The following is a 26,905-nucleotide window of genomic DNA, read 5'->3' as shown; positions in this document are numbered from 1 at the left end:
TTTGGCTGGAATTCTTTAAAAGATTAAGTAAGACATTAGGGTCATTAGCAACAGCATCATACATTCACTTGTGGACTCCCAGGACTATTCCTTTTGGAACTTTTAATATAAGTTTTAGTCAGAACTAGTGTACACTGGTCTCTCAAAGACTGCTACCCTCAAATACAGGTCTAAAATAATGTAGCTTTGGTTAATGGGGACTAACATATTGAATGATCATTCATGTAAAAAAGGGACAGTAATGGTCCCAGGATCATTCCTTGGGGAACACTTAAAGTTACTGGCATAGATCACAGGAAGACTGGTAACTGCTTGTGTGCTGGCTTGGGTTTCCGGAAGTGTCACAATAAAAAAAAATCCATTCATCAAAAGCAAGTAGAGGTCCCAGGATCATTCCTTGGGGAACACTTATTGTAATTCTGGAGGAGCGTGTATCAGTGGCCTTGGACTGTTGGCTGGCATACATGTATGACTATGTAGATGTAGTGATGTTACAGCAGTGGTCCCAGGATGATACCTTAGGGGACACTGATTGTTACCTTTAGCCAGAACACCTACATGTAGTAGCTGTAATTACCTGAAGTGTCCAGGCTCAGTGTAACTGGAGGAGCGTGAGTGTGTGCTACTGTAGTCAGAGGCCTTGGACTGTTGGCTGGCATAGCTCGAGTTCCTGGAGTGGCCCATCTCAAACACATCCTCTGACACCGGGCTCTGCTCGTGCTCATCGCTACTGGGAGATACCAAACCTACCGAGGGGGTGGGGAACAAACATTGAGTGATTCACATAGAAAAGCTACACACACATGCATGAAAACTTCAATATGGAATATCTAATTTTGTACATCCGTGCATAAAACTCAAACCAGCTTGAGGTCATCAGTAAGTTCTGTCAATAAAGCCTTGTAATGTTTGTAGATACAAAAGTTTTGAAGATTGGGAAAAATCAAATAAACAACTTACTAATAGGATACATTTGATTTCATTAACACTGCAGCAATTACCTACCTGGTAATTGGTTTATGAATGAATGAATGAATGATCACAAAAGGAATGGTTACCTACATGTATACAGTAGTGGTCCCAAGAATTTCCTTGAGGAACACTGTCTTATAATTCATACTATAGCCAAAACCTTCAATCAAAGACTTGATTGAAGTTTATCCGCCCACTCTAACAGTTTACCTGGGGAGACGACCGAAGGAACTGTGACACAAGTGGTCCCAAGACCCTTCCATGGGGGACACTTATGTACCTTAGCCAGTTCTTCTATAATCTACATGCATATGTACATACCAGAAGTGAGTACACTGGGCCTGTTTTTCCTGGGGAGACTGCCGAAGCCGCTGCTCCCCGAGGCCAGACTGCCGCCGCCGTCGTCAGCCTTACAGTCCAGCTGCAGACTGACGTCCATCCGCTCTCCCGGCAGCACCATCTGCTTCATGTCCGGCCTGGAGGGACGACACGGGTTTCAATCAAACAAGATTATACAGGGATCTCCCTAGAAATATAGAGCAGCATGGGGGGAGGGTGCCTGGCACAGGATAGGTGTCGGGAGGGAGGAGGTCTGGAGGGGGACGCACATCTCTCAAAAGGAGAGCGGCTGTTGCATTTTGCCTTTTTCAGACATAATGGAAGTCATCTCCTGCTACTTCAGCTTTACATCTGAAATTTCCAGTTTTTAGCAAAATTTCAGGCTTTGCTGGGTAAAAATATACCCTAACTTTGAAAATGAACAGGATGGAGCTGGTATTAGAACAGGATGGAGCAGCGCCACTGTTCCATATCTGATATCTAAGATCTGTATGTGTTTTACTTCGGTTTTTACATTTATATTTTGAGCAGAACCCTAGTCTCCAGAGCAAAAATGACCCCCACTGCTGAAGTGCCCAGACACCTGTAAAACATTTAGGATTTGATATTACTTTTCATTGACGTCATAATAATTCTAACTGAATCCCGACGACCATGTTAGTGGATAATTGGATTAAGCAATTAAGCATCTTCGTGTGTTTTACAGAGTCTGACATACACTGTAATCCTACATGGAGCAGATGACGTCAAATGAAAAGACTGTATAGTAAGGAAATTGAGGACACAGTGAAATAACTGATACTGGGGCCCATTTTTCGGACCTTTGCCTTCATTTCCTGTCAGTGTCTACATTAATAAATAAAGTGCCTAGCATGAGGAAACCAGCCACGCTACTTCATTTAGATAACTACGGACACACACACATGTACACAGGCATCCTTATGCATAATACCATGCCGTTACAGATCTACAGGACTGTGAGATGCAGTCATCAATCTGAGCTCTCGCTTGTATAATATAGATAATTCAATACTTTGGAGTTTGGGTAAATATTTAAAAGTCAAATCATTGTCTACAAAAAAAGTGCCAGACAATGTGATCAGAGGAGTGAAGTGGAGTCCTTTCCCAGTTGATCTAACAGCCTCATCTCCGTATCTCCCATTCCAGGCTTAACAGCCACCCCCTAAGATCCCATTAACAACTCCAGCACTCCTTAACAGATGTAGATAGGACCCCATCCATCATAGCGGCCGATCGATACACTCAGGAGAACCCTCAGACCACTCGCTAACACAGAACCCTCAGACCACTCGCTAACACAGAACCCTCAGACCACTCGCTAACACAGAACCCTCAGACCACTCGCTAACACAGAACCCTCAGACCACTCGCTAACACAGAACCCTCAGACCACTCGCTAACACAGAACCCTCAGACCACTCGCTAACACAGAACCCTCAGACCACTCGCTAACACAGAACCCTCAGACCACTCGCTATTACAGAACCCTCAGACCACTCGCTAACACAGTCTTCAACACAATATCCCATCATCACAAACCCAAGGCCAACTGGACAACATGTAATCAAGCCTTCAAGATAATTAGATACACTGGCCTTTTAATCAATTATTCAACAGTTAATAGTCTATGGTTTTACCATGATGGTCAATGCTGATTGAATGAGGCCATATTTATCTTTAGGGTACTAGTTAGACTGGAAGGAAGTCTAAGAAAGTACATGCCAATTATTTTCTTCAAAATTAATTACACAAGATATTTCAGTTAAGTGCTTTTATTTCCGTGCTTGATTGGGGTTGCATTGAATCTTTATCATTGACCACTGAGTACCAATTCAAAGTCTTATTGCATACTTAAAAGTCCAATCACTATTGATGTTCCACTTTAAATTCAGTTTCAGGAAGACTTTGAGTGTCAGATGCAAGTTTTGCTACCTGGTGAGCCCAGTGAGTGTTTTCACAACGCTCTTAAAATTTAACATAAAAATGTACGACTAAGAGAAAAAAAGTGTCCGAGAAGCAACAAATTGTACTGTTGCGACCCATACCATACCACCTGATGTGACCTTAACAGATAGCGGCACAATTGATCTGTTCATCTATTTCTCCTGCAGTTTAGGTAAATTACTTATTACAAGCCAAGGGCAAACGCAGTCGGATAATGGAAACCCATCTATAACCACCTGCCACATAATTGACTGGCTCTGTTTTGCCGACACCCAATAAAGCTGGGAGGTAAATCTATTATAAGAGTCCAGATATTGCATTCAGACTGATTGAGTGAGCAGAAAAGACTGCTGACAATAAGGGCTGCCAGTGTGTACCTAATGAAATCAGGTACACAGGTATGTACCTGTTTCAACCACTGTGACAATAACTTTAGATCAATGTACCAAATTTTGCCAGTGGACTAGCCCCCTGCTGCAGTGATTGCACCACAGTGAGGCCCCAGGGCTATGAAACGGAGATGGGCACCGCCCTATACATCAATTATGGTGTGGGAGGATTTGAACTAATGTACCAATTTATCATTTTTGTACAATGTATATATTTTGAAAAATACACTTTTATAATTGGTCTTATTCATCAGATTATACTGCAGCTGTGGATGTCTCTGACATGGGTTGGCAGCAGTCGGCTAGTCTTCACCGGGTTCCACGCTGGTGATGCCTCACACCTTAATGACTTTCCTGCCCTTCACACCTTTTGTCACTTTCAAACTTAATTGAAATACACAGTATTTATTGCTGTCACTGTGACTGAGATACAACTGACCTAATCATTATGTACAGTATACAAAGGAAATTATTCATAATCAGAATGATGATAACGAGACACTTTCAGAAAATTTTTGCAAGATTTTCAACTCAGCTTTCACCTGTACAACATGCTTCCACTCAAGTTGACCCCAGTCGAAGAGTAGGATCTTAATCTACCACCCCTTAATATACCAATCATCATTTTCTTGTACAGTAACTGATGAATCAATTAAACAGCAACTCCTCTGCCGTAATTACTGCAATATGCTATATTAATGATCCTAAGCTTTCCAAACTGTACATTAACCACAATAATGGCACCTCTCTGTACAGTCAAACCTGCCTATAGCGGTCACTCAAGGGACTGGCCAAAATCGACCGCTATGGACAGGTGGCCGCTCTATAGAAACGGTTGATTGATTACGAGCAATAAGTGGCACATGTTTTCTGTACCCACTGAGAAACATTTATTCACATACATGTACAGTCAAACTTCCACAAGACGACCATTGGCTCAAGATGACTGCTTTCGGTAGGTCCGGATTTTTCCACAAGCAAATTTAAGTCCAAGTCGATCCATCGATCCGCCCCCAATCAGGAGCACATGCGACCACAATGTTGCCAAAGACAACCGTGTCATTTTCAATTGCGGGGCGACATCATTTATCAGCAAATAATTGCGGAATTTCACGGTAAAATCAGCCTGTTTGGGTCGGATTCCTTGCCGTGAGGAAAAACAACAGCTGCAAGATGGCGCTTGAGGTCATAGGGTCATCGGATAGTCTACTGTAATGTGGGTGCAGCTGCATTTGTGCGTTATGATTTTACTCTACATCAGATAGTACAAAATGTAAACTTATTTCGTCAAAGAAGTTCTTTGAATAAAGAGAACAGATTATGCAAAGATTGGATGGCTTTATAACCTTTTGTTAGAGGATAAAAGGCGTCTGTCTTTTTTTAACAAACTGCTCCCCCATGGTACTACTAGTGAAGTAACCCAAGTAAGCAAAGCGTCCCGCTAGGACCGCGCACCAAGAGGCAGCTTTTTGTCAAATTTCTGGCGTCTTAGCGGTTTTGGAAATTCAAAACCAACACCAGGAGCAAAATAAAACTATGTACAACATTTTCATGGGTAACACTGCAGCTATAATGACATTTTTTTCCGCGGGGATTTGAAAGAAGGCTCCCGAATCTTGCGGCGACCATGCGCCGTGACCGTTATCGGCAGTGTTTCCAGACCCGCGGGACCGAAAATCGTGTGGCCGCGACCGCGTTGGACAGGTGACCGCTATAGCCTAATTCTTAATGCTTATGTCAATGGGAAAAATCCAAGGGACCGACAAAAAGTGGCCACTATGGGCAGGTGGCCGCTATGCAAAGGTGACCGCTAATACAGGTTTGACTGTAATCAATTCATCCTGACTTACATGTACAAGACGAAATTATGATGTTCTTTTTTTTTTATAATCAAAGCATGCTATTAAGGTTAAGTATTTTATCTATTCAATATCATATTTTTAATCAGAATGCAGACTTAACATTTAAGTTGAATTACAGGCAAGACAGCAATGATCTAATGCAAGAAAAACATTGAAATTCCTTTACTGTATATACCTCCTGGTAACATAATTGCCTGAATGGATTATTCAGTGCCCTGAGCGAAGGATATACATTGTAGAGGGCAGGACTTCATTTTTGGTACCAATTAACCCTACTGACACTTAGGTTCCATTCTTACTTAATGCAATCAAAAACAACCGAGTGACACGCTATGAGGCTTAAAGGTCGGTGTAATTATATTCCAGTAATGGGAGAGTGGCATAAATTATACATATATGTACCATAGTCTAAGAGGAATTTAAGGTCTTGCATGATTCATGAAATCCTTTTCTTGAAAATTCTTTTTTGGTTACCTTATTATAATAAGTTTATACTATTTATAGGTACATGTGATATGGAATAAACGTTATGTTTTAGTATCATACAACATAAAATTGTGCTTTTGAAAAAAAAATTATGACAAAGAGGCAGGTGGAATTTCTACTACAGAGCAATATCCAAAATTTTGCTGATAAATGTTTGCTCCTGTTGTCAGTGATAACATTAAATTTCAAGAAAAATTGGTGGTAAAATACTTACGCTTTGAAGCAGGGGTCCCCAGACAGAAGGGTCATTGCAATGTTCACCTGCAGAAATACATGGAATAGAATGTATCGATAAATATGTCGGTAAAATTGAAAATTGTAAATGCTATCTGTTTATTACTTTGTATATCAAAAAACAAGTCGTTAGAACAGTTCTGAGAATAATGTTCAATACAGCATCCTATATGTGATTTATAAGCAAGAAAACTACCTTTCAAACATTAAGAGCCTCGACGTACGTAGAGCAATCACAAAACTCAGAATTGGCTGCCATAAATTAAGTATAGAAACGGGGAGATTTCAAAAACTCCCTATAGACCAGAGGGTTTGTCCATTTTGTCCAGAGGTAGTTGAAGACGAATATCACTTTTTGATTGTATGTCCCAAATATTTTGATTTACGTAATTCACTATACTCAATGCTATCGTTGGACTTACCAGGATTTATCTCAATGGACTTAAATAGCAAATTTAAGTACATAATGACATGTGACAACCCATGCATGGTATACATTGGGAAATTTATCAAAGAATGTCTAGACGTAAGAAACTCCTCTAATAATTGTAAAATCCCATTGTCATCCCATACTACTACACTATATTGTATAAGATAGACTAGTACACCATATTGTATAAGATAGACGGATTAGCCTAGTAGAATGTTATCTATGTACCAGTGAATGCCATACTCTGTACCTTGTACAATTGTTGAGCAATAAAGTTATTATTATGTTTTCAGAAAGAAATCAACATTTTGGAACTTTTGATTCTGTCTTATTAACCACATAATTTATATTCAATCAAGTGCAAAACTTGACTTTGTGGTTGTACTGTAAAAATCAATTAATCTTGTGCTAACTTAAAGATACAACATTTAGGGAAGATTTACGGTATTCAACTTTTAGGTCCTGATGGGGATTTATTTCAATCTCTTTGGCAACATCTGGCCTGACACTACACATGAGAGATAACTTACTGTAAATGTGGACATATTCACGGTGGCTTTAGTTTTGCAGCTTTCACCTTGAAATTATGACATCGCAAAATATATTTTGTACAAATATATGTGTTTTTATGCTATGTGTTATATTATAATATTGTTTTGCAAGCAGACTTAACAAAAAAAATTGCAAAAAAACAACTCCTTTCCACTCCTTCCCTGACCCACAATTAAATCCCTGTGAAAATAAATGAATTTACAGTGACTACTGATTCCCGTGGAAAGCTCTGGCAGTGTCGTTAAATGATTCAGGAGCTTAGCGTCTGCCCTGACCTCTGCCTTAAACAATTTAGAAGGCATGTGGAAATTTGACGGACAGATCAAAGGATTTAACGGAACAATCTAATTTTGTCCAGTCTATCCCACACTTCATGACAACAGGTGGATGAGTGAGAAGTACAATGTGTATCTTTTATCTTTTTTTCTTTAAAAAAAAAAAGGAGCAACCAAGCTCTAAACTGTCATTTCTTCATAAAATGCACTTAACATTTCACACATTTTTTCTAGATGGATCCAACAGATCCTTGAGAAAATGCTTGTCCTAAACATTGGGTTACTCTAGAGCAATGACTCTAAGAGATTGTCTGGGTCAATCCATGGTGGGATTCATTTGCCAGATTGTGACTGAGATAGCTGGCACAACATCTCCATAGCGATAGCCTCTGTCCTATTTTTCAAGTCTGTCAGAGGCGACATTCCCTCTGAAGATACATGTGCTTTGTAAATGGCTTGTGCAAAATATGGTTCAGGGAAAGGCAATTTCATTACAGTGAACATGTACATGCATGTATACAGGGCTCAAAACCTTAATGTTGGCTGTCTATCTTAAATTGCATTGCTGAGAGCTGTACACCAGACTGTGGTTGAGACCAACCGTTGCAATTGGGTGTTATGCTTAGCCTATATATAAAAGCTGAAAAATCACTTTCTTGAAGTTACTAAAATCACTTTCAACAAATTTTCTCTACAGTACCAAGGAAATTTGCTAGAGGCCCAAGGTCTTTCCTTGACATGTGTAAGTTTAGATTTGTTAGGTCAAGCCCTAACCCCACACCAACTTTCAAATTCATAGCAATCCATTGAAAGCTTTTTGAGTTACATGTGTTCAGCTACTATTAACCACTAACATCATTAAGTACTAAACACTTTCACTCAAAACATAATCTTTCTACAATACTGGGTCTTTGATAAGGTAAGAAAATGCAATATTTATCATAACTAGACATTTTATGAAATGTGCTATTATAATATTAAAACTGGCCATCCCCATATGATCTTGTTGGTTTCACCAAAAATCCAATCCAACCTTTCGCCACATGCATCTTACAACTTAGTTTGTCAGAGTGAGATTCAGGTCACCGCTGGGAGATTTATTTCCTATTCCCCTGGGACTCATTACTCACTGGGGGAAAATAAGAAAATCAAATTAAGATGATTAGATCCAAGCCATTAGTTCTGGCGACATTTATCCTACTTTCCAAGCTCCCTGCCTTGAAGACTGATGACCTAATTGGCCTAGATAACTACATTATATACACTGTATTTCAAGAAACAAACAGAGTGTAATTATATCAACCTGTAAAATATAAAAAACTGTTCCGCTGCAATACCGCTGACAGCTGCTAGGAGAACCATTATTTTGAGTTCATTCAAACAATATCCATATCCACATTTTTCTCATGATTTTTGTTTGGCCCAATTTGGTACTGTCTTGTCACTCAATCTTCACAGGACCTAATTTCGCAGCATGGAGAAAAAAAGAAGTATTCGTGCGCACACAAAATTTACAGTTTGTGTTGGGCGTAGACAGCTAAGTGCATCACTGATAGAAAACTAGCATTGTGATAATTTCATCATAAAAAAAACTGCGCACACAAAAACGTTGCAAATATTTCAAGATACACTAGTTCACTGGCGATGGCCACTAGCGCTAGCCCTTTTCTTTTAGCCCTAGGCTTGGTATATGGTTTCAAACTGCCAATAACGTTACACTCCATTGCCACAGAAGACAGGGACTTTATCAAGCTTATGTCCAAATTGATCCTGGAGTCCTAAAGATGGTCGAAACAGATAATGTGATCAGACATACAGAAGTGCCCAGAGGAAAAATGGCTTAGTGGGGTAACACAAACATGAGGGTCTGCATGGGGAGATCCCACAACGCTTAACCATAAAACTTTAAATTATGGACCGCCTATGTACATGTATGACACTACATTCAGAACTACAATTTCGCAAAATGTGGGTAATTCACTAACTAAGAATTACCCGACAGGGATAGAATAGCTCTGCTTATAATTATGAAGGGGCATGTACATATCACCATATTCATGCCCAGTTATTAGTATCAACTTAACAACATTTTATCATAATATTCCACTTCACAAATTTATGCACCAAAATGTGGGGATCGCTATGAAAACTCCTGGGGATATCTCTGTTGGTGTTGGCTAATAAAGAATACCTAGTACATGCACTATCGTCCTCAAAGTAACAAATAGTGTGGTTCCCATGCTGCCATTTTCAGCCATGATTCCACAACATTATGTAGCTGCACATAATATAAGATTTTCATCTCACAAATGACTTCTGCTATACAGTTATACTGAGGAATCGCACATTTGGCACGGTTTGCCACATTAGTAGTTCCCTTGATCGAGCCATCAGTGGAATGCTGCAACCATTCAGACAGGCACTGAACTGGTCGTTTGGCAGCCTGCCTTCATACCTTACTGTCTGGGGCTTACTTACAACTAAAGATACATGGGGAGGATTGGTGGTAAAGCCATTCTCTAAATACATCTTTGGAAAACTGGATACATGTACGTGTGCATGAGCACGCATCTGAATATTATACACTCAGGAAAGATTCAAACAATCATCACAATGTTTTACTGGATTACCTGTGTCTTATAGAAGTCTGGAAACAACTTAGAAGTTAGGCGGAGAGGTTCAGTCGAGTTCAACTCCTGACTAACAAGCTAAGACATTCTAAGGTCCTTAGAATGTCTTACATGTAGATAGTAGCCAGGATTACGTAGCTGTCTTTGGTTGGGGAGGTAAAAGACAGTGAAAGGAGATCTAGAGGGATGGGCTCTGCCTCTCATACCTTGCCCTAGACACAGTGGATAACAACCCACCGCCCCTACATGTATATACGGCCCCAATGAAAGACAAAAACTTTACTAACTACAATGTAGTCTCTCAGAGGGGCACTGGTACCCTTAGCACATAAATAAATGTTTAAACAACAATAAACTTATAATTAGAAGTTTTAACTTTTATATTTTCCATAACTTATGCTTTGTACATTTATATGACTGTACAAAAAATATCCCTGGGAGTGTTTGACATGCACCCTTCTTACATCATTAACAATAGAAACCCCATTAACAAAGAACCATGAGCCCATGAATTTTGGTAGCACTGCCATGATAGGAACTCTGCAATGCCAAAAGAAATTGATGAGCGCTTTAAGGCGAGTCCAAGGCCTTGGGGCTACATACCTTACCTGCATAAAATTAGATTGCATTTATATGTAGGGAGGTACCAGTTAAAGGCCGTACCAGTCAAATGCAAGGTGACTTTCCATCTTCTGAATTAAAAATAGACTCATATCCTCTGCAATCCTTCAAAAATAACAATTCTATTTCATCTTCAAGTTTTAGATTTACCGACTATCCATCATTGTGGATTCAAAAAGTCTATGATCTCCTTGCTATCTCAGCTAAAATAATCATAAAAAGTTTGTCAGCAGATCTTTTTGGGTAGCCTTTACTTAAACTGTCCAAATAAGACTGACTGTCTGCAATGTTTATTATATATATATGAAAAGCTCCTTAGAAATACTGTCAGCCCGTAGCCACACTGAGTGGAGATAAAGTACATCTCTTATACTTTGAGTAGTGCCAGAAAAACTGATTGCCTTGCACACAATATTCCCTGCGTTTTTAAGTTCGCCATTTTTGCAGTGATCCCAAACCTAATAGTAATAGTCATAGCCCAAACCTAATAGTCAATAGCTCTCGTGAACATTTGTTTGGCATTCCAATCACAAAACAGGCCGTGATTCTTTAACAGTGCCATAAAATACACAAATTCAAGGTATTGAAATCCTTCCAAACCCCAACTTACTATCTATTGCTATCAAAACACAATTTCCATTACACACCTAAAATCTATCACTTCCATAAAGGCTAATAACTGCATAGACAGATACTTTGGATGAATTTCCTGGCTGAGTATAGATCTTTTGAGAGGATGGCCTTGAGTTGAAGCCTGAGGTTTGGGTTTGAGTGAAACTAGCAGTAATGTGATTTACCCACAGAGGATTTATAAGTGCTTCTCAAGTCCCCACTTAGAGATCAGTATCAGGGTTTTAGTTATAAATTCTGCTGTCAGATGAGAGAGGCTTCACGTACTGGGAAAGCTATTGGAGGATTGCTCGATCATTGTGGTATACAAGTACATGTCCATGTAATGTTAAGGGGTACACAACTATGAAAAATGGAAAAGTATAAGAATTTGATGAGTGCAGATTGTTTCAACATACATTGCATATTTGCATCGTCATTAAGTTACAATGAAGAGGTCACTGCAAAAATGTGGAAAAAAAATACCGAAAAAATGTCTATATTCACAGTACTTGTCTTCCATACCAGATATATAAAAAATTGCCTTGATCTGTTTAAGTTATAGAATCGATATCAAATCACGGCAGATATTGATTTTTCACCTTTTTGCACCTCAAACCAACCTGTGGCTGCATTGACTATTCATAGTGTGTGACTTAACGATACGCATAGCTGTCCTGCACAATAACATCCTTATCTAAAGTAACAGTTTCCAATAAAAGTTTCCCTGGCATTAACAGTGCAAAAATAATTCATCATGTTAAAGCCGCAACACTATCATGAAATATGCTAAAAAAGAAGGTATCTGTACTGTTGCAAATTCAAGACAAAAGTATGTACATAAAAGGCACTAATGGTTGGCAAGCAAAGCCAGGGTATCTGTCCTTGGTGCTGAAACGCTGTTTTAACTACTGCTGAAGCGCTGTTCTGTCATTATAATGAAAAGCCTAAGTGGCAAATGTTTTATTCTGGTTCAACAACAGGACAGTTAGATTAGAAGTGAAACCGTACCTTGAGAATGGAGTTGTCCTGCCTGTGTTTGGAGTCGTACCCCTCCAGTAGGTACCTCCGCGACGTGATTCCCGACCCTGCAAACTCACCCAGGTTTACATCTACGAATCCCAGCTGTAAACAACAACAACAACAGTTAGCAGTGTTACATGTAGAAAACATTCGTGAATTATTAAATATAACTGAATAGTTTCATTAGGTTGCAATCTGTACAGCAGCATTCTTTGCTTCAGAACCAAAAGGATTTAATACAGAAGCTGTATGGACCAGAACATCTACACTTGTCATGAACTGTGATGAGGAGGGATACAAACTTAATCATATCTGGGACCACATTTTTCTCCATGCAGCATCACTAGTGTGTAAGGCATGTAGATGTCAGTATTGCCCTAAGAAGGGCAGCAGAAGGACTAACAGAACGGGAAGGTTTACCTTTTAATTGTACAATATAGAGCTGTATTATCAATTAAGTTTAAACCTGTTAATCTAACACTGCATAATAGCTGATATCAAACAAAAACTGCAGTAGTTGTCAATCACTTTTCATATATAGGGACTTTACTGTCATCAGTTTGCAGCAGGAAGGGGAAGAGGGCTTTTCCTCTGTTTTAAATGTGAGGTCAATTAAGAACTTTGTATTGGAAATACCTATTCCTGGTGAAGACATCATCACTAACTAAGCAATGATCATAAAAATAAAACCACCACAAACCAGTCAAGATTTACAGATGCCAGGGCCTATCACACCTATCACAGTACCAGGGGAAATCACGGGGAAAACGGAGGAGAGTCATTGCCTTGCCTTCAATACCTATCATCTTCTGTCATACTGAAGGCAGTGCTGCACTGATAACTATGATCTAACGCAATTCATTATACGCCTAGTGACGCAAATGCAGTATAATGTAAAACCTTGAAAAATGAGCTGTCTACTTCTGCTACCATCAGGGTCTTTTGAAGACATAAACTTGATAAAGATAGAAGAGAATTCTTCCTACACTGTCAGCATTGTACTTGTAACAGAGAAGCTATCTTTGAACCTATTGATAATGATAAGATTTGCCTTTTGGAACTGTTATTGACAACCAAAACTCTTTGAAACATAATATACTGCTACAAGACACTTGCCAGCCACGGCTATTAAAGTCTTAGCATCACAGCTACTTGCTGTTAGGGACTAAGATTGAGAAGAATAAAAAAAAACATCCTTGGAGATAGAAAGAAAGGGCTTGAAATACTGGGTGCATGTGCACCTGTGTGCACCCAAAATTGGAGCTGTGCACCTAATTTTTGACTGTGGGTGCACTGGTGCACCTATATATTTTTGTAGCCTATAGGGTTAAGGTACTATTGTACACTAGTATACAGAATATTCTTGAAATGTAAGTATAAAAAACAGCATGATAACTTTTTGCTGTACTTTATTTAATGTTTTATTTGTTTGAAATTTTAAAGTTAGCTATAGAATTACAGATTGAAGTTCTTAAGAGAGGCAGCAGCGTTAAACTTTGAAATTATGTTCTGAAGAACATTCAACTTTATTTTATCTGGTGCACCCAAAATTCTTTCTGTGCACCCAATTTTTGAGTTGGGTGCACCAGTGCACCTATTCCCAAAGATGAATTTCGAGCCCTGGAAAGTAACCGCCTAATGTAATTTTTTACAATGTACATTTTCAGTTGCTATTGCAGCAAGTCTGAAATCTGCATTATTAAAAAAAAGATCACAGTACATGTATTTGTTTTTCATTTAGTATACTGACACACTCAAATATAGAAACTTGCATAGTTTCTGTTCTAACTAAAGGCTCTTTGATATGCGACATTGGAATATCTAATATCAATAAATGGAACTACAATGTAGTAGTTAAGTTGGATTCTGTAGAAAATTGCTAAATGACATCATTTGAACGTCCCTGTCTGATGAACTTACTTTGAGTCATTCAACCTAAATTGAATGTCATAAATGTTACTGTAATCCCTTGACTAAATCTCATGAGGACTATCAAATTGTCTACTTCTGCACACTTTAATTAGACCATTTCAGACAATTACTCAGGCTACAAATCTTACACAGGAGAGGATAATTAAGTACAATTTCCAAAAAGATAAACATCTTTCAGAATCTAAACAATCCAGAAAATATCAAGAAATCCACAAAAGACATTTCATACTGACAACTCTGAGAATCATGACAGTGAGGGAAAGTACAGTCAAACCTGCCCAAGGCGACCACCCGGCGGACCGAGCAAAAACGGTCGCGATGGACAGGTGGTCGCCATGAAGGGGATTCCACTCACATGTTTCCAGGTCGAGGTTTTCAAATACAGTACGTAAATGATGAAAAAATTATGTGAATTTAGACAGCATGACCCTCACCAGGTTCAATTCTCATTGACAGAAAGATCCTACAAAAATTACATTTTCCGTTATCGATGTAATAATTGTATACCGCTACATCGTGTACAAATTTTCGTCATAATTTTGACTACAAAACGATGGTTGCCTCGATGATCTCGCAGCGCCCTCCCGCATTCACACGTTACATTGAATAGTACACACACACACACACACGCACATCATCGAAGTTTTAAGGCCTAAGACAGATCCCTAGAAAACGCCTGCTGGTCCCAGCCTTTTTTGGGTCGCCGACCGCTGGATGAAAGGGTCAAAAAAATTTCGATCTGACAACTAAAGATGAAAACGGAACGCGTTAACGGTGTGATTTCGTCGCGTCGCGCCGCGAAGCTCTGTGCCACCGCATCGAAGGATAAGTCAGTGCAGCAGAACGCACAGCGTCCAATAAAGGTTTGTGAGATTCATGGAAATAAAAAGAAAATAAGAATTTTGATTTTCACCAATAACTAGAGTATTCGTAAATGTTCATACACAAAATCATCGTGTTTTACAAAGGTCAGCGGTACGCCAAATCCGGGCCGCCCGAAATCCAAGATGGCGTCGGGACCAAGGAACAACATTTCTCGCCTGATGTTTTGCCCGCCGCGAAGTCATTTTTCGGCGGAATTTAGCAAGCTACAGACACATTTTTTTTGAAAATACAAGAAATAGATAGTGATTTCTGTGAAATCTGACTTTTTCTCGCCATGCACTACGTATTCGTTTTGAAAGTTGAGTTTAAACAGAACTGAGTTCACGTTAAACTATAAGATTACGATAGGCACAACAGCATCACAAACATTTGTCTTTACAATGTTTATAGGGGGAACGTTTTATTAAAACACTTCATGGAGGAATCGATGGTATAACATTGCTATTCCATATATTTTTGATCTTATTTTTGTCCTTAAAGTCTTGAAAACATTTCCGTGAAATCCGACAGCAAAATGATCTGATGTCACCACACGCTTGAAAATTAGGCGACCGCCATGGGCAGGGATTGTGCTCTTTGCGGTCCCAATTCGTGGCGGTCGCGGTCGCGTTGGACGGGTGGTCGCCTTGGGCAGGCAGCTTAATGCTTGTGCCTATGGGGAAAATTTTCGGGACCGAGAAAAAGCGGTCGCCATGGCCAGGTGGTCGCGTTGAAAAGGTGGTCGCCTAGGCAGGTTTGACTGTATGTACATTGGTCTCATAGTGCCTACGTGCCTTTTCTAAGAAATGCCTGAAGACACGATACTGGCGACTATAAATCCTAACCACAACGTTGGACAAACAGGATGCCTTCGGGATATGTTGTGCGTAGTTTTGCGACGTTTCTACCATTACCGGGATAGCCGAACATTTTTCACAGTCCCAAAAGTGACACCTATTCCCTCGTGCAATAACGAAAACCACATCTTCAACATTTTGTTCCATCAACTGCAAATATTTTGTCTTACAAATAGGGCAAATTCATTTCACTACATGAGGTCCTTGGACAAAATAAGAATATTTAGGGACTTTGCAGACAAATCCTGAGGCAAGCTTTTGACCGCCATCAATATGATATTCTAACAGGAAAACAATTGGTAGATTTGTCCTAAACATGTAGCTACACGGTGGCGTCCAGTTTCTTAGTTTTTCCAAGACTTAGTGCAGGGCGCGCCTAGAAAATTGCACTAGTCCCCAATCCAACAAGTACAGGAGGACATCCACTGGCTGGATCAGCGGTTTCAATTACTTTTTACGGTGACATGGACAGCTGTACGAGGAGCAATACCGCGGTTGATATGCAGGGAATTTAAAACGCTGACGTTCCTTGAATCCTCGCCAATAACATGGCTAATGGTACAACTCAGTCAATTGGTGGTGGTATGGTGGGTCCTTTATAAACCACATTATCCTCTTCTCTCACAGTACATTAGAACTGCTGAATCAATATCTAGGCTGCTTCCTTGTAAAGGAGCCAATTTTCTGTCCAATTAGTGAATAATAGCAGAAGAATTGATGCCCGTATGTGGTAGAAGAAATGATACGTATTGAATACACAGTAACAGTTACTGGTTTGGAGTGCAGTTTGCTCCGGTGTCTTACAGACATAATTGACTCAAAAGTCAGTTCAGCATATACATGTAATGGCATGTACTTTGATACAAAACCTGTTCAGTGTTAGAAAGAAAGCTTGAATTTGTGTTGTATATATATTGTCAGACTTTAAAATTTTTTGAAGTTAAGGAATTTTGCATTTCATTTTTCAGGAGACAAACTGTTCCGATTATCATATTAAGCCTTAGTTTAAAGTTCTTTTTTTTTTCAGAATTCATTATAAAATTGAATCATTGTTAAATATTGAAAAGGAATACATTTTTAACCCACAATGCTTTGTGTTTAACATCACTTTTTTTAGTAGGAAATTTGCATTTCATTTGTCACAAGTTATGTTTTCCTACATCAGGTGAAAGCCTTTCAAATGTGTTTCCAGATATCATAGAATATCTAGAATCCATTCTTGAAACACACATACAAATGCAAAGCCTATAACGATCCATGTTAGCTATTACTAAGACTTGACCGTGACCAAGCACATGGAAAACTCAAGGTGCAAAACAGTGATAAGCAGAAGACTTGAAGACGTGTGATCCTGGCTTCTACTATTACAAAAAATGAGACCATGAATAAGCCTGCTCAAAGCGGCATTGCAAACGACAGCTATCATTTGACAATAATTACCAAATTGTCATAAACAATGATATTCATCATCATTAGTAAGATGATACCCTTACGCTTTTACATACATGTATTGATGGAGATATTCCAGCACAAAATATTTTCTTTGGAATATGAGAAGTTACTAGAAATAACTGTAGGAATCTCCCCCTTGCTATGGCCCCTGGTTACCTGATCCAGGGTGTATACATACATATGATATATCATAGCTCCTTGCATAGATACTGTGTTGTCTCATGAGGTATTGGCAGAAGAAGTGACAAAATCCAGCTGCTGGCAGGCCTTAGGGCTCTTACTTTGACAGAGTAAAGCTCTGTGCCGAGTGTAGAAGGCACAGGTTCCTAAAGGAAATCTGCTCTAATAGAAAATTTCAAAGCTCTAGTCTAAAATGCTATTTTACGGGTTTTTTAAGGGACAAATTTTAAATGGATTTATTTTAATTTTGTGGCAAGGTAACATCAACATGATAAAACTGTCATTGTAAACTTTCACATGTTTGGGAGAAATTTTCTGTCCATTGTGGACAGCGAAATTCAGTAATACAGTCAACATGCCATTGTACGAGGAACGATAAAACGGCGAATTCTACAGATATCTTGGTGACCTGGATATCTATAAATATATATCTCAAGAAGTTTAAAGGCCCACTATGTAGGATTTTGGCGCAGAAATTGAAAATATTCTTGTGAACAAATCTTAATGTTAATGGCAGGTACTGACATGTACAACCCCTTTTCAGCATATTTTCTTCATTATTTCGTCTATTTTTGGTATTTGTGAACTGCACAAAAACAAAACAAAAACTCCCGGACACCACCTCAATAGTAGATAAACAACAACATTGTTGTTTTGGATGGAGGATAACAGTTTTTTAAAGTTGTTGGTATGGTGCAGTGATGTTGTAACCTCCCTTCCTGAATATCTGTTAGCAATTCTATAGAGTTGATAAAGCTTGCTATGCAAAGAAACAGTAGGAAAATCTACTTTCTGTATTGGCCTAAAACTACATAGTGGGTCTTTAAAGGGTCCTTAAGTTTTCCATGTCCCTCCTAAAACCACCACAAAAACTTGCATAAAAGCCCTTATTGCTCATATAAAAGGAGAAGTGGCTATGAAATTGAGCTTACATAAATGGCCACGGAATTAGGCTTTGGTAAAGTGGCCATTAAATTTGACGTTAATGTCTCAAAAAATGGCTCAAATAAACGTTGATAGTTTTATTGTTACTTTCATAGGGAAATAATAGTTGAAACACTCATAAAATTGCATGAAAAGGTCTCGTTTTTTTGCCCCAGAGGTTTTTATGCCTTTTTGTCATGATTACAAAACGGCCACTTTTCCTAAAATCATACACCCAAAAATGCTGCAGTTCTACTATAGGGGGCGCTGTTGCACCACAACAACAAAGAAAATGGTGGTTTAGTGTGTAGCTTTCAGTCTCACAGCTTGATGGACTCTCCATAAAACCCAGTACATAAATCTGTACAGTGTGTTTGCAGCGATAGCAAGTTCATTATCGGTTAACTATCAGAACGGGAAAGCTCATGGGCAGCAAAATACAGACAGTACAGTCTGTTAAATCCATCGCTGTACATGTATAAAATCAATGTATAATACTGTATGCAAGCTACATGTAAAACTTTGAAACATGCACACAGTCAAAACTGCCCAAGAAGACCACTTAAGTTAAGAGACTGATAAAATTTGGTCCACTTTCTCAACAGAGGGTCACTAAAAGGATGCATTAATCCTCTCAGATTTCATTCTGTGAAGTTTAATAAATAAATAAATAAATAAAAAGACAGGCCTAGGATTCTTAAGGCTTGTGTCAATAGAAAAATTATCTAAAGGACCACCAAAATTAGTGGTCACATTGGACAAGTTGTCCTTCATGTGTAGAGGTCATTGGAACAGGTTTGACTGTAAATGTAATTATACTAAAATGTAACAGTTGCTTGAGATGTCCCAAGCAATATTTATTTAGTCATTTCACTATCTTCTAACAAAATACACTGGAGGAAGATCTATAAGATGTTGGTTTATACAATAATAAAACACAAAGTCACATTATTCAGAGCAAATGACAACGATAATAAACAAAACTGTTCACTTGACACTGTGAACTTCTATAACTTATATAAGAAGACATGGATGTCCAATGACAGACAAGTCTCAGACCTACCTTCGTAAATGTCTTCCCACCTTTCACTTCCTGCAGAAACACACAAACAGTCAAGGTTTTAGTTAACTTTTTTTTAAATCTACTCAAACAAAGAGATATAATCGCAATTAGTACCTAAGAATCTTATCTTAAAATAGGATCTATTTATTGTTGTTTTGAAGCATTAATTCTATCCTTGGGGCAGCTGTCCTCAGAAATGAAGACAAAGGAAAATCACCTCATCAGCAACTTTTACCGTGGTGTTTTAAGACTGTCCAGCCTTTAAAACATAAAACATGTATGGACATTTGTTCCACTTCTAATAATAAATGTTCATAATCCACCGTGTATAATGTATGTTTGTACTCTCTGATTTTAGCATTTACTTGACAGATTCACCCTACTAAAAGTAACACCTGGCTTTGGGAACAAACACATGAATAAGCGGGTAATTGTTTTAGCCCGAGGGTGAAGGATGACATCACTCTTTGAAAATGCTACGACACCATAATAGACAGAGATGAACACACAATTGTCTGTGTTTCACATAACAAAAGGTTTGGAAAAGGGAAGATAAAAATAATGGTAAAGATTGAGTACCCTGATGATCAATCAGATAGGAGCCTAATTTGTTATTCTTCCCATCGAAAAAGTGCAAACTAAGACCTTTTGAAAATTTGAAAATATAGAACTGTGAATTCATTTATTTTTGCAGGGACTTAATTCTGCAGAAGGAGGGGAAAGGAGGCTTTCGCGGTGTTTTTAGTTTGCATGTAACAATTCTGTATTACACAGTGAGTAACGCAATGAAAATCTGTAATAAAAACTCTGCAAACATTTAAGCTGAATGAGGGAACAATATGGGGGTTTAATTTTGTTAAATGAGCCAAATCAAATGGCAATTAACATAACCATAACTAGCAAGAGTGAAACCATGAATCAGATACTGAATCTCACTTTTGAAATCCACTTGTACTTGGTGGTAGTGGAATGGACTAACATTTTGCAGTCCATCCAAAAATCTGAAAATTTATGACATAAAATTTTTCATAAGCTTCAAATGACAGTTGAACAGCAAAAATCAACAACATGCATGGGCTCCTAATTAAACAGTGACTGAGTCTGAATGAAATCTAAAGCTGAAGACAACCCTACATGTACCTTCACCTGAAATTCTATTGCAATTTCAGGTAAATTCCTTGAATTCTCATATTCCTTGAATTCTCATATTCCTCATTTTAACATTATACGCTGATATGAAGGACTGTTGAATTCAATTTTTTGTTCAGCCGCTGGGTCGGCAATGATCCGTCTTCTTTGAAGGTGCTCAGTGCTGCAGATCAAAGAGCCTCCAATCTTTAATGTCAGAGTCGCTATCTGAGCGGAGAGAACTTCAAAAGGTAGCACAATGCTTCTCTGACGCACATCGCCAGTCTCTTGAGTGCAGCCAGCAAAGCAGGCAACAGTCAAAATCAACTGCAATGTACTGTATATCACTTTGATGATTTGAAGCATCCAAAAAGGAAAAATGCCATGATCAAAGAGTTTATGAATGATTGAGACTATATGCCAAATACATATTTGAAAAAATAGAATCATATCATACAGACTTTGTACAAACTCAAAGTGCTTTCTATCTGGATTTATTTGACATGTATTTCTCCAAAGAAAAAATGCTTCAAATGCTGAAGCAGTAAAAACAGGACCCAAACATCAAAGAGAGAAGTACTGGGCAGCAATGTCTGAACTGTTCATGTACATTTCTGTAACCTTCAGTCTGTTAGGGTAGCCGCTTGGTACCAAGATTGTATTGATTACATGGGTTAGCTATAGGTAGCAAGGAGAAGGCTAATGTATTGAAATAACTCTTGACAAAATGCACTTAAAAGTGCTTTTAGACGTTTCTCAGTGGCAAGGTTGTCACAAAAATTCAAACACTGCAAACATTTAAAAATCTACAGTGAATATGTAGTCAGCAGCCGAACCCTTATTGAAACCTTGTTGACTTATTTACCTCATCTATGCTCAGAGTCATTTCTAAGTCCAACTACAAGTCACAACAATTTTCTGTCCAATTATAGGAAAATGACCTAAATAACACACATTCATGGTATTTCGACCAAAGATCATTCTCCATTATTCTGTTGAACCAACAAAGACTAGAGGCTGTGCTAAAGTAACCCAGGTGTACCGAAGGTTTAATTTACAGACGACGCCCCCACATTCTGGAGGCGTGTCTCTGCCATCTCCCATGGCAACGGTCTCGTCTTGGCGAATCCGACACAGATAAACCAGAGCGTGTCCTGACTCCAGTATAGATGCCTGTATCTATATACAAGTTATACTGTTAAATTCATTCATTTTCGCAGGGACTTCAATTTGCCGAAGTCTAAGAAAGGAAATTTCTCTGGTGTTTAACTTTACGGCTAAAAACTAACTGTACTACAGTAAGTAATATAACTAAAACACATATCCCTGATGTCACGGTTTCTCTGTGGCACGATCGTCACAAAAATAAAGCCGCCGCAAACATTTAAAGAACTACAGTAACTATTTAGTCAGCAGCCCTACCTTTATTGTAACCTTGTTGACTTAACCTCAGCTATGCTAAGCCCCAGGACTGAATGAGAAAGATTTTTCCTTTGTGACAGAGATTGCCCAGCGCTATCTACAGACCTTTAACCTGTTTACCGAGTAAGCAGAATGCGTGGAATGTTTGTTCATAAATTTTGCTGATTCGGACACTGACTTTGTGAAGTTTGCCCTAGAGGTCGCCCTAACCTTCTGTTGCCATGGCAACAGTGTCAACAAAGCTCGTCAGATAAATTTTTAAGGTCTAAAGGCAAGATTTATATGATGTGGGGATACAAAAAGAAGATTGTGAAAAAAATTGTGGTAACAGTTACATGTGTGAACACAAATCCACCAAACTAAGTGGATTCTTAGAAAATTAGTCAATGTCTACTTTGCTTTTTGAAAGACAATTTGGAATATGGACATTGAAGGAATATTAAGGACAAAAATCGCTAGTAGAATTCCTGATATTTTGGAATGTTTCAAAACATTTGATGCATTCATCCAATAAAAAGACTGCCAACAGACATTATGGAGAACTTTGGCCTCATTATCGACTGAAATGTTTACAATTGGGCAAAGTCAGCCTGTAATCGTTTCCTTGCACCCAACTCTAGCTACACACTCTGTCCTTTGAAGCACTCTGAACTGTTTAGAGTCAACCCACTCCTTTGACCCGAACTGAAACATGAGCTCAGGATGTCCACCCACTGGATTAGGCTAAAGTTTGAGTTAATGGATAACTGCACCTTTGATATGATTTGTTTTCTTTGAACAAAAGGTAGCAGATAATTCAGCACATTATCAATAGACTGTTTGCACAGTAAAGGTAGCATTTTATTTCCAGCCACAAGCAAAAGCACTGTGAATTGAAAAACATTCAATTTGAGTTAATAAACAACTCCTGTCTTTGGTAATGTTGTATAATCTACACAAAAGATAGCAAACTAGAAAGGCAACATTTTCAGGAAAATGTAGGATATTCCCCTTCCATTACCTACACCTGAAATATGACATCCTTAGCATTGACTGTAATGGTATTATGAAGTTTCTGCATATATTATGCGAACGAGGTCTGCAATAGCATAATTTATGGTCAGGTGTATTCACCTTTCCTAATGGTACCTACATCTGAAATATGACATTCGTAGCCTTTAGGTAAGGGAAATACAAGTTGATGCCTAGATTATGCAAATGAGGTCCGCATTAGCATAATTTATAGACAGGTGTGCTCACCTTTCCTAAAGGTACCTACATCTGAAATACGACATCCGTAGCCTTCGCGGTAAGGGATATGTATAAATTATGCAAATGAGGCCCTCATTAGCATAATTTATGGCCAGGTGTTTTCGCCTTTCCTAAAGGTACCTACATCTCAAATATGATATCCGTAGCTTTCATGGTATGGGGAATACAAGTTTATGCGTAAACTATGCAAATGAGGTCCTCATTAGCATAATTTATGGCCAGATGTATTCACCTTTCCTGAAGGTACCTACAACTCAAATATAACATCCACAGCTTTTACGGCAAGGAAAATACAAGTTTCTGCATAAATTATGCAAATGAGGTCCTCATTAGCATAATTCATGGCCAGGTGTGTTCACCTTTCCTAAAGGTACCTACATCTCAAATATGACATCTGCAGCTTTTACGGCAAGGGAAATACAAGTTTATGCATAAATTATGCAAATGAGGTCCTCATTAGCATAATTTATGGCCAGGTGTGTTCACCTTTCCTAAAGGTACCTACATCTCAAATATGACATCTGCAGCTTTTACGGCAAGGGAAATACAAGTTTATGCATTAATTATGCAAATGAGGTCCTCATTAGCATAATTTATGGCCAGGTGTGTTCACCTTTCCTAAAGGTACCTACATCTCAAAGATGACATCCGCAGCTTTTACGGTAAAGGAAATACAAGATTATGCATAGATTATGCAAATTAGGTCCTCATTAGCATAATTTATTGCCAGGTGTATTCACCTTTCCTATAGGTACCTACATCTCAAATATAACATCAGCACCATGTTACATATAGTACATATAACTTTCTGCAACATCATTAGTAGAGCTACCACCGCACATCTACTTGGTTTTTGGCAGAAGAAGAAGAAGAAGAAGAAGAAGAAGAAGAACAGGCAAGCAAAAACAGTATATCCCCCTTCCCACTGGAAGGGGAATATAATAATTTGACACTGCTCCCATATGAGTAGTTTTCTTTGAACAAAAAGTAGCAGATAATTTGGAACATTGCCAATACGACTTATTTGTACTGTGGAGGTAGTACTTTATATTCATAGAAAGAAACGACTGCATTCATCTGCTAGTTGAAGTTCTAGAGCTTCCTTTGACTGTTGAATGAAACATTGTAATATAACCAGGATGCCCTACTTAAAACCAAGTTGACGACAAAAATTGAGTTAGCGGGGTAGGGTTTGAAGTCGATAAACGGAATGCCAGAGTACGTGTTGTGTGTCACACCCTCCTTTCTTTTGAGTGTGCAAACATCCCTACTTGCACACGAAGTGGACATCCTATACAAAACCACCACAATGTACATTGAGTTAGCGGGGTAGGGTTTGAAGTCAAAAGACCGACCGCTAGAGAGCAGTGTGCCACACCCTTCTGACTTTGATGTACACAAACATCGCTACTTGTCTGCAAAGTGGACACCAAATTGAAAATTGCTTTCCATGATATAGATTGAGTTAGCGGGATAGGGTTTGAAGTCGATAAACCAACCGCTAGCGCTAGAGCGCTGTGTCCCTTCCTTCTTTTGTGTACGCTGAAGTGTAGCACCTGTGCTTACTAAAACAGCGGTAACTTACTTCCATACAAGTGGTGATTAAAACAACACTCTCATGTGAACAGCTGTCCTGTGGAGCCGGCATTTAGATGGGATGTGAAGCAGGAGGTTTCATAGGATATAGGAGATTCTTTTTACACAACCAGGTAATCTCACCTGCTAACGTTACGATGTCTATCAGACACCTTCTTCATTTCAGAGCTTCTGACTGGAGTACTGCTTCTCACCACTATAAATAGCCGATGAAGGTGTCTGATAGACATCGAAACGTTAGCAGGTGAGATTACCTCAGGTTTGTAAAAAGAATCTCCTTTTTCTACCAACCTGATGAAATTATTTTCGGAAGGAGGTTTCATGTTTGACTCATTTTGAGGAGAGCCACACCTCAAGCAAGGAAAGAGCCCACCACACTGATGAAAAAGGAATATACAAATATATTTATAATGGTGATATCTTACCTTTCTGACAGATACCCTACAGATACAGGGGTCCAGGATGCCCGTGGCAGCGTTGGCCATCATCTTACAGGCAAACTTGAACTTGTTGTTCCATCTGACGCAGTGTTCTGACACTTCCTCCCTGGAGGGAAATAAAAGGAAAACATGTTGTCTGTGAACAATATCTGTAATAGATATTTTATTACTAAGTTACTTGACCAGTTATAATGTACATGTGGCAGTCTTTTAGCTTTAATTTTCACTCATTCACCCACTCACTCACTTTCAATCACTCGCTTGCTCACTCTCACTCACACTCGAACTTACTCACTCACTTAAAAAGTTACACGTAACTTGTTTGAAATAGTCAATATCTGACACTAAATAAAATATCTCCTTTTCTTTCTACTGCGAAAATCTTACAAAATTTGAACCTTAAACTAGCAAAAGTTGGATCTTACTGATTTGAATACAAAAAAAGAAATACTCCTAAATGCAAAGGGCACTAAAAATACATATTCCTGAAAATCCTCATTAATATGCTTAAAAATCTTTGACCTAATTCATTGATGTCTTAATTAATACATAATGGACTTTGGTTGTAGAATTAAGGGTACGTTTATCTTCATTAAGAAAGCACTTAACGAAGTAGTATTTATAGACAAGCATTGATTATCTTTACATGGACCAAATTAGGAAAGGATCACGGGACTTAATGAACAGACTGATCATGAGCATCCCATGTAATTTTTCAACTTTAGTTTTATAAAAAGCTAAAAGTTCAGATTAATCTTATTAGTAAATAATTGCATGTACTTTCAAATTTCGTTTATCTCTTACACAAGGTTATGCGGGGCTCAAAATGTAGGTATACAGAAAGAAATACAGCAAAACTTGAAATGTTTCCTATGGTTTCATTTTTGTGACTTTCACTGTGACCCTTCTACAGCAAGAACATGGCACCTTGAATATGCATCTCGCTCATGAGCATATTCCTCACTGTACAATTAAAACAGAATTGTTTCGACACCAATGTTAGGACAGGGCAAAAACCACCTTTCGCCTCCTACTAGAAGAAATTATACAAGTCCCCACAAATAAAAAACTGAACTCACAGTATCTACTGTGCGAGCCTGAAGGGATTTGAGTTTATATTCCGGCTCAGGTGTTTCGTGTCTGATATGTGATTTGTTTCTGGACTACTGAATGCCTTATATTGATTTATTCAAAACACACACGAGACTTGGCCTTTCTTTTTCAATTCTGCCTGAGGATTTTTGCTACCTTCAAAAGGAATACAAATAAAAGTTCCACGAAAGAAAACCACATTTTCCTTGTATCGTTTTGAATTTTTGAAATGGTGAATATGTGTCTCCAATTCATTACCACAGTACTACAGAATTGTTTGAACTGTTAAAACTTAAAACATGGCATAAATATGTCTA

At 38.5% G+C, this 26,905-nt stretch overlaps 1 protein-coding gene across 3 annotated transcripts in view; it reads right to left on the bottom strand.

Annotated features, from left to right (window-relative positions):
- The window catches only part of LOC136441518 (EEIG family member 2-like), a 47,058-nt gene that overhangs the window by 5,049 nt on the left and 15,104 nt on the right, over positions 1–26,905 (bottom strand). For all 3 annotated transcript variants that reach the window (XM_066437852.1, XM_066437855.1, XM_066437853.1), the window contains exons 2-7: positions 25,482–25,602; positions 19,660–19,689; positions 12,376–12,489; positions 6,228–6,274; positions 1,294–1,448; positions 578–746 (exon numbers count right to left, since the gene is read on the bottom strand). In XM_066437852.1, coding sequence (XP_066293949.1) covers positions 578–746; positions 1,294–1,448; positions 6,228–6,274; positions 12,376–12,489; positions 19,660–19,689; positions 25,482–25,602 — 636 coding nt within the window. The remainder of the gene's footprint in view (positions 1–577; positions 747–1,293; positions 1,449–6,227; positions 6,275–12,375; positions 12,490–19,659; positions 19,690–25,481; positions 25,603–26,905) is intronic.

This window comes from Branchiostoma lanceolatum, chromosome 9 (assembly GCF_035083965.1).
Source record: "Branchiostoma lanceolatum isolate klBraLanc5 chromosome 9, klBraLanc5.hap2, whole genome shotgun sequence".
NCBI lineage: Eukaryota > Metazoa > Chordata > Leptocardii > Amphioxiformes > Branchiostomatidae > Branchiostoma > Branchiostoma lanceolatum.
Note: the sequence above shows the minus strand (reverse complement) of the source record. Positions and strands in the feature narration are given on the sequence as shown.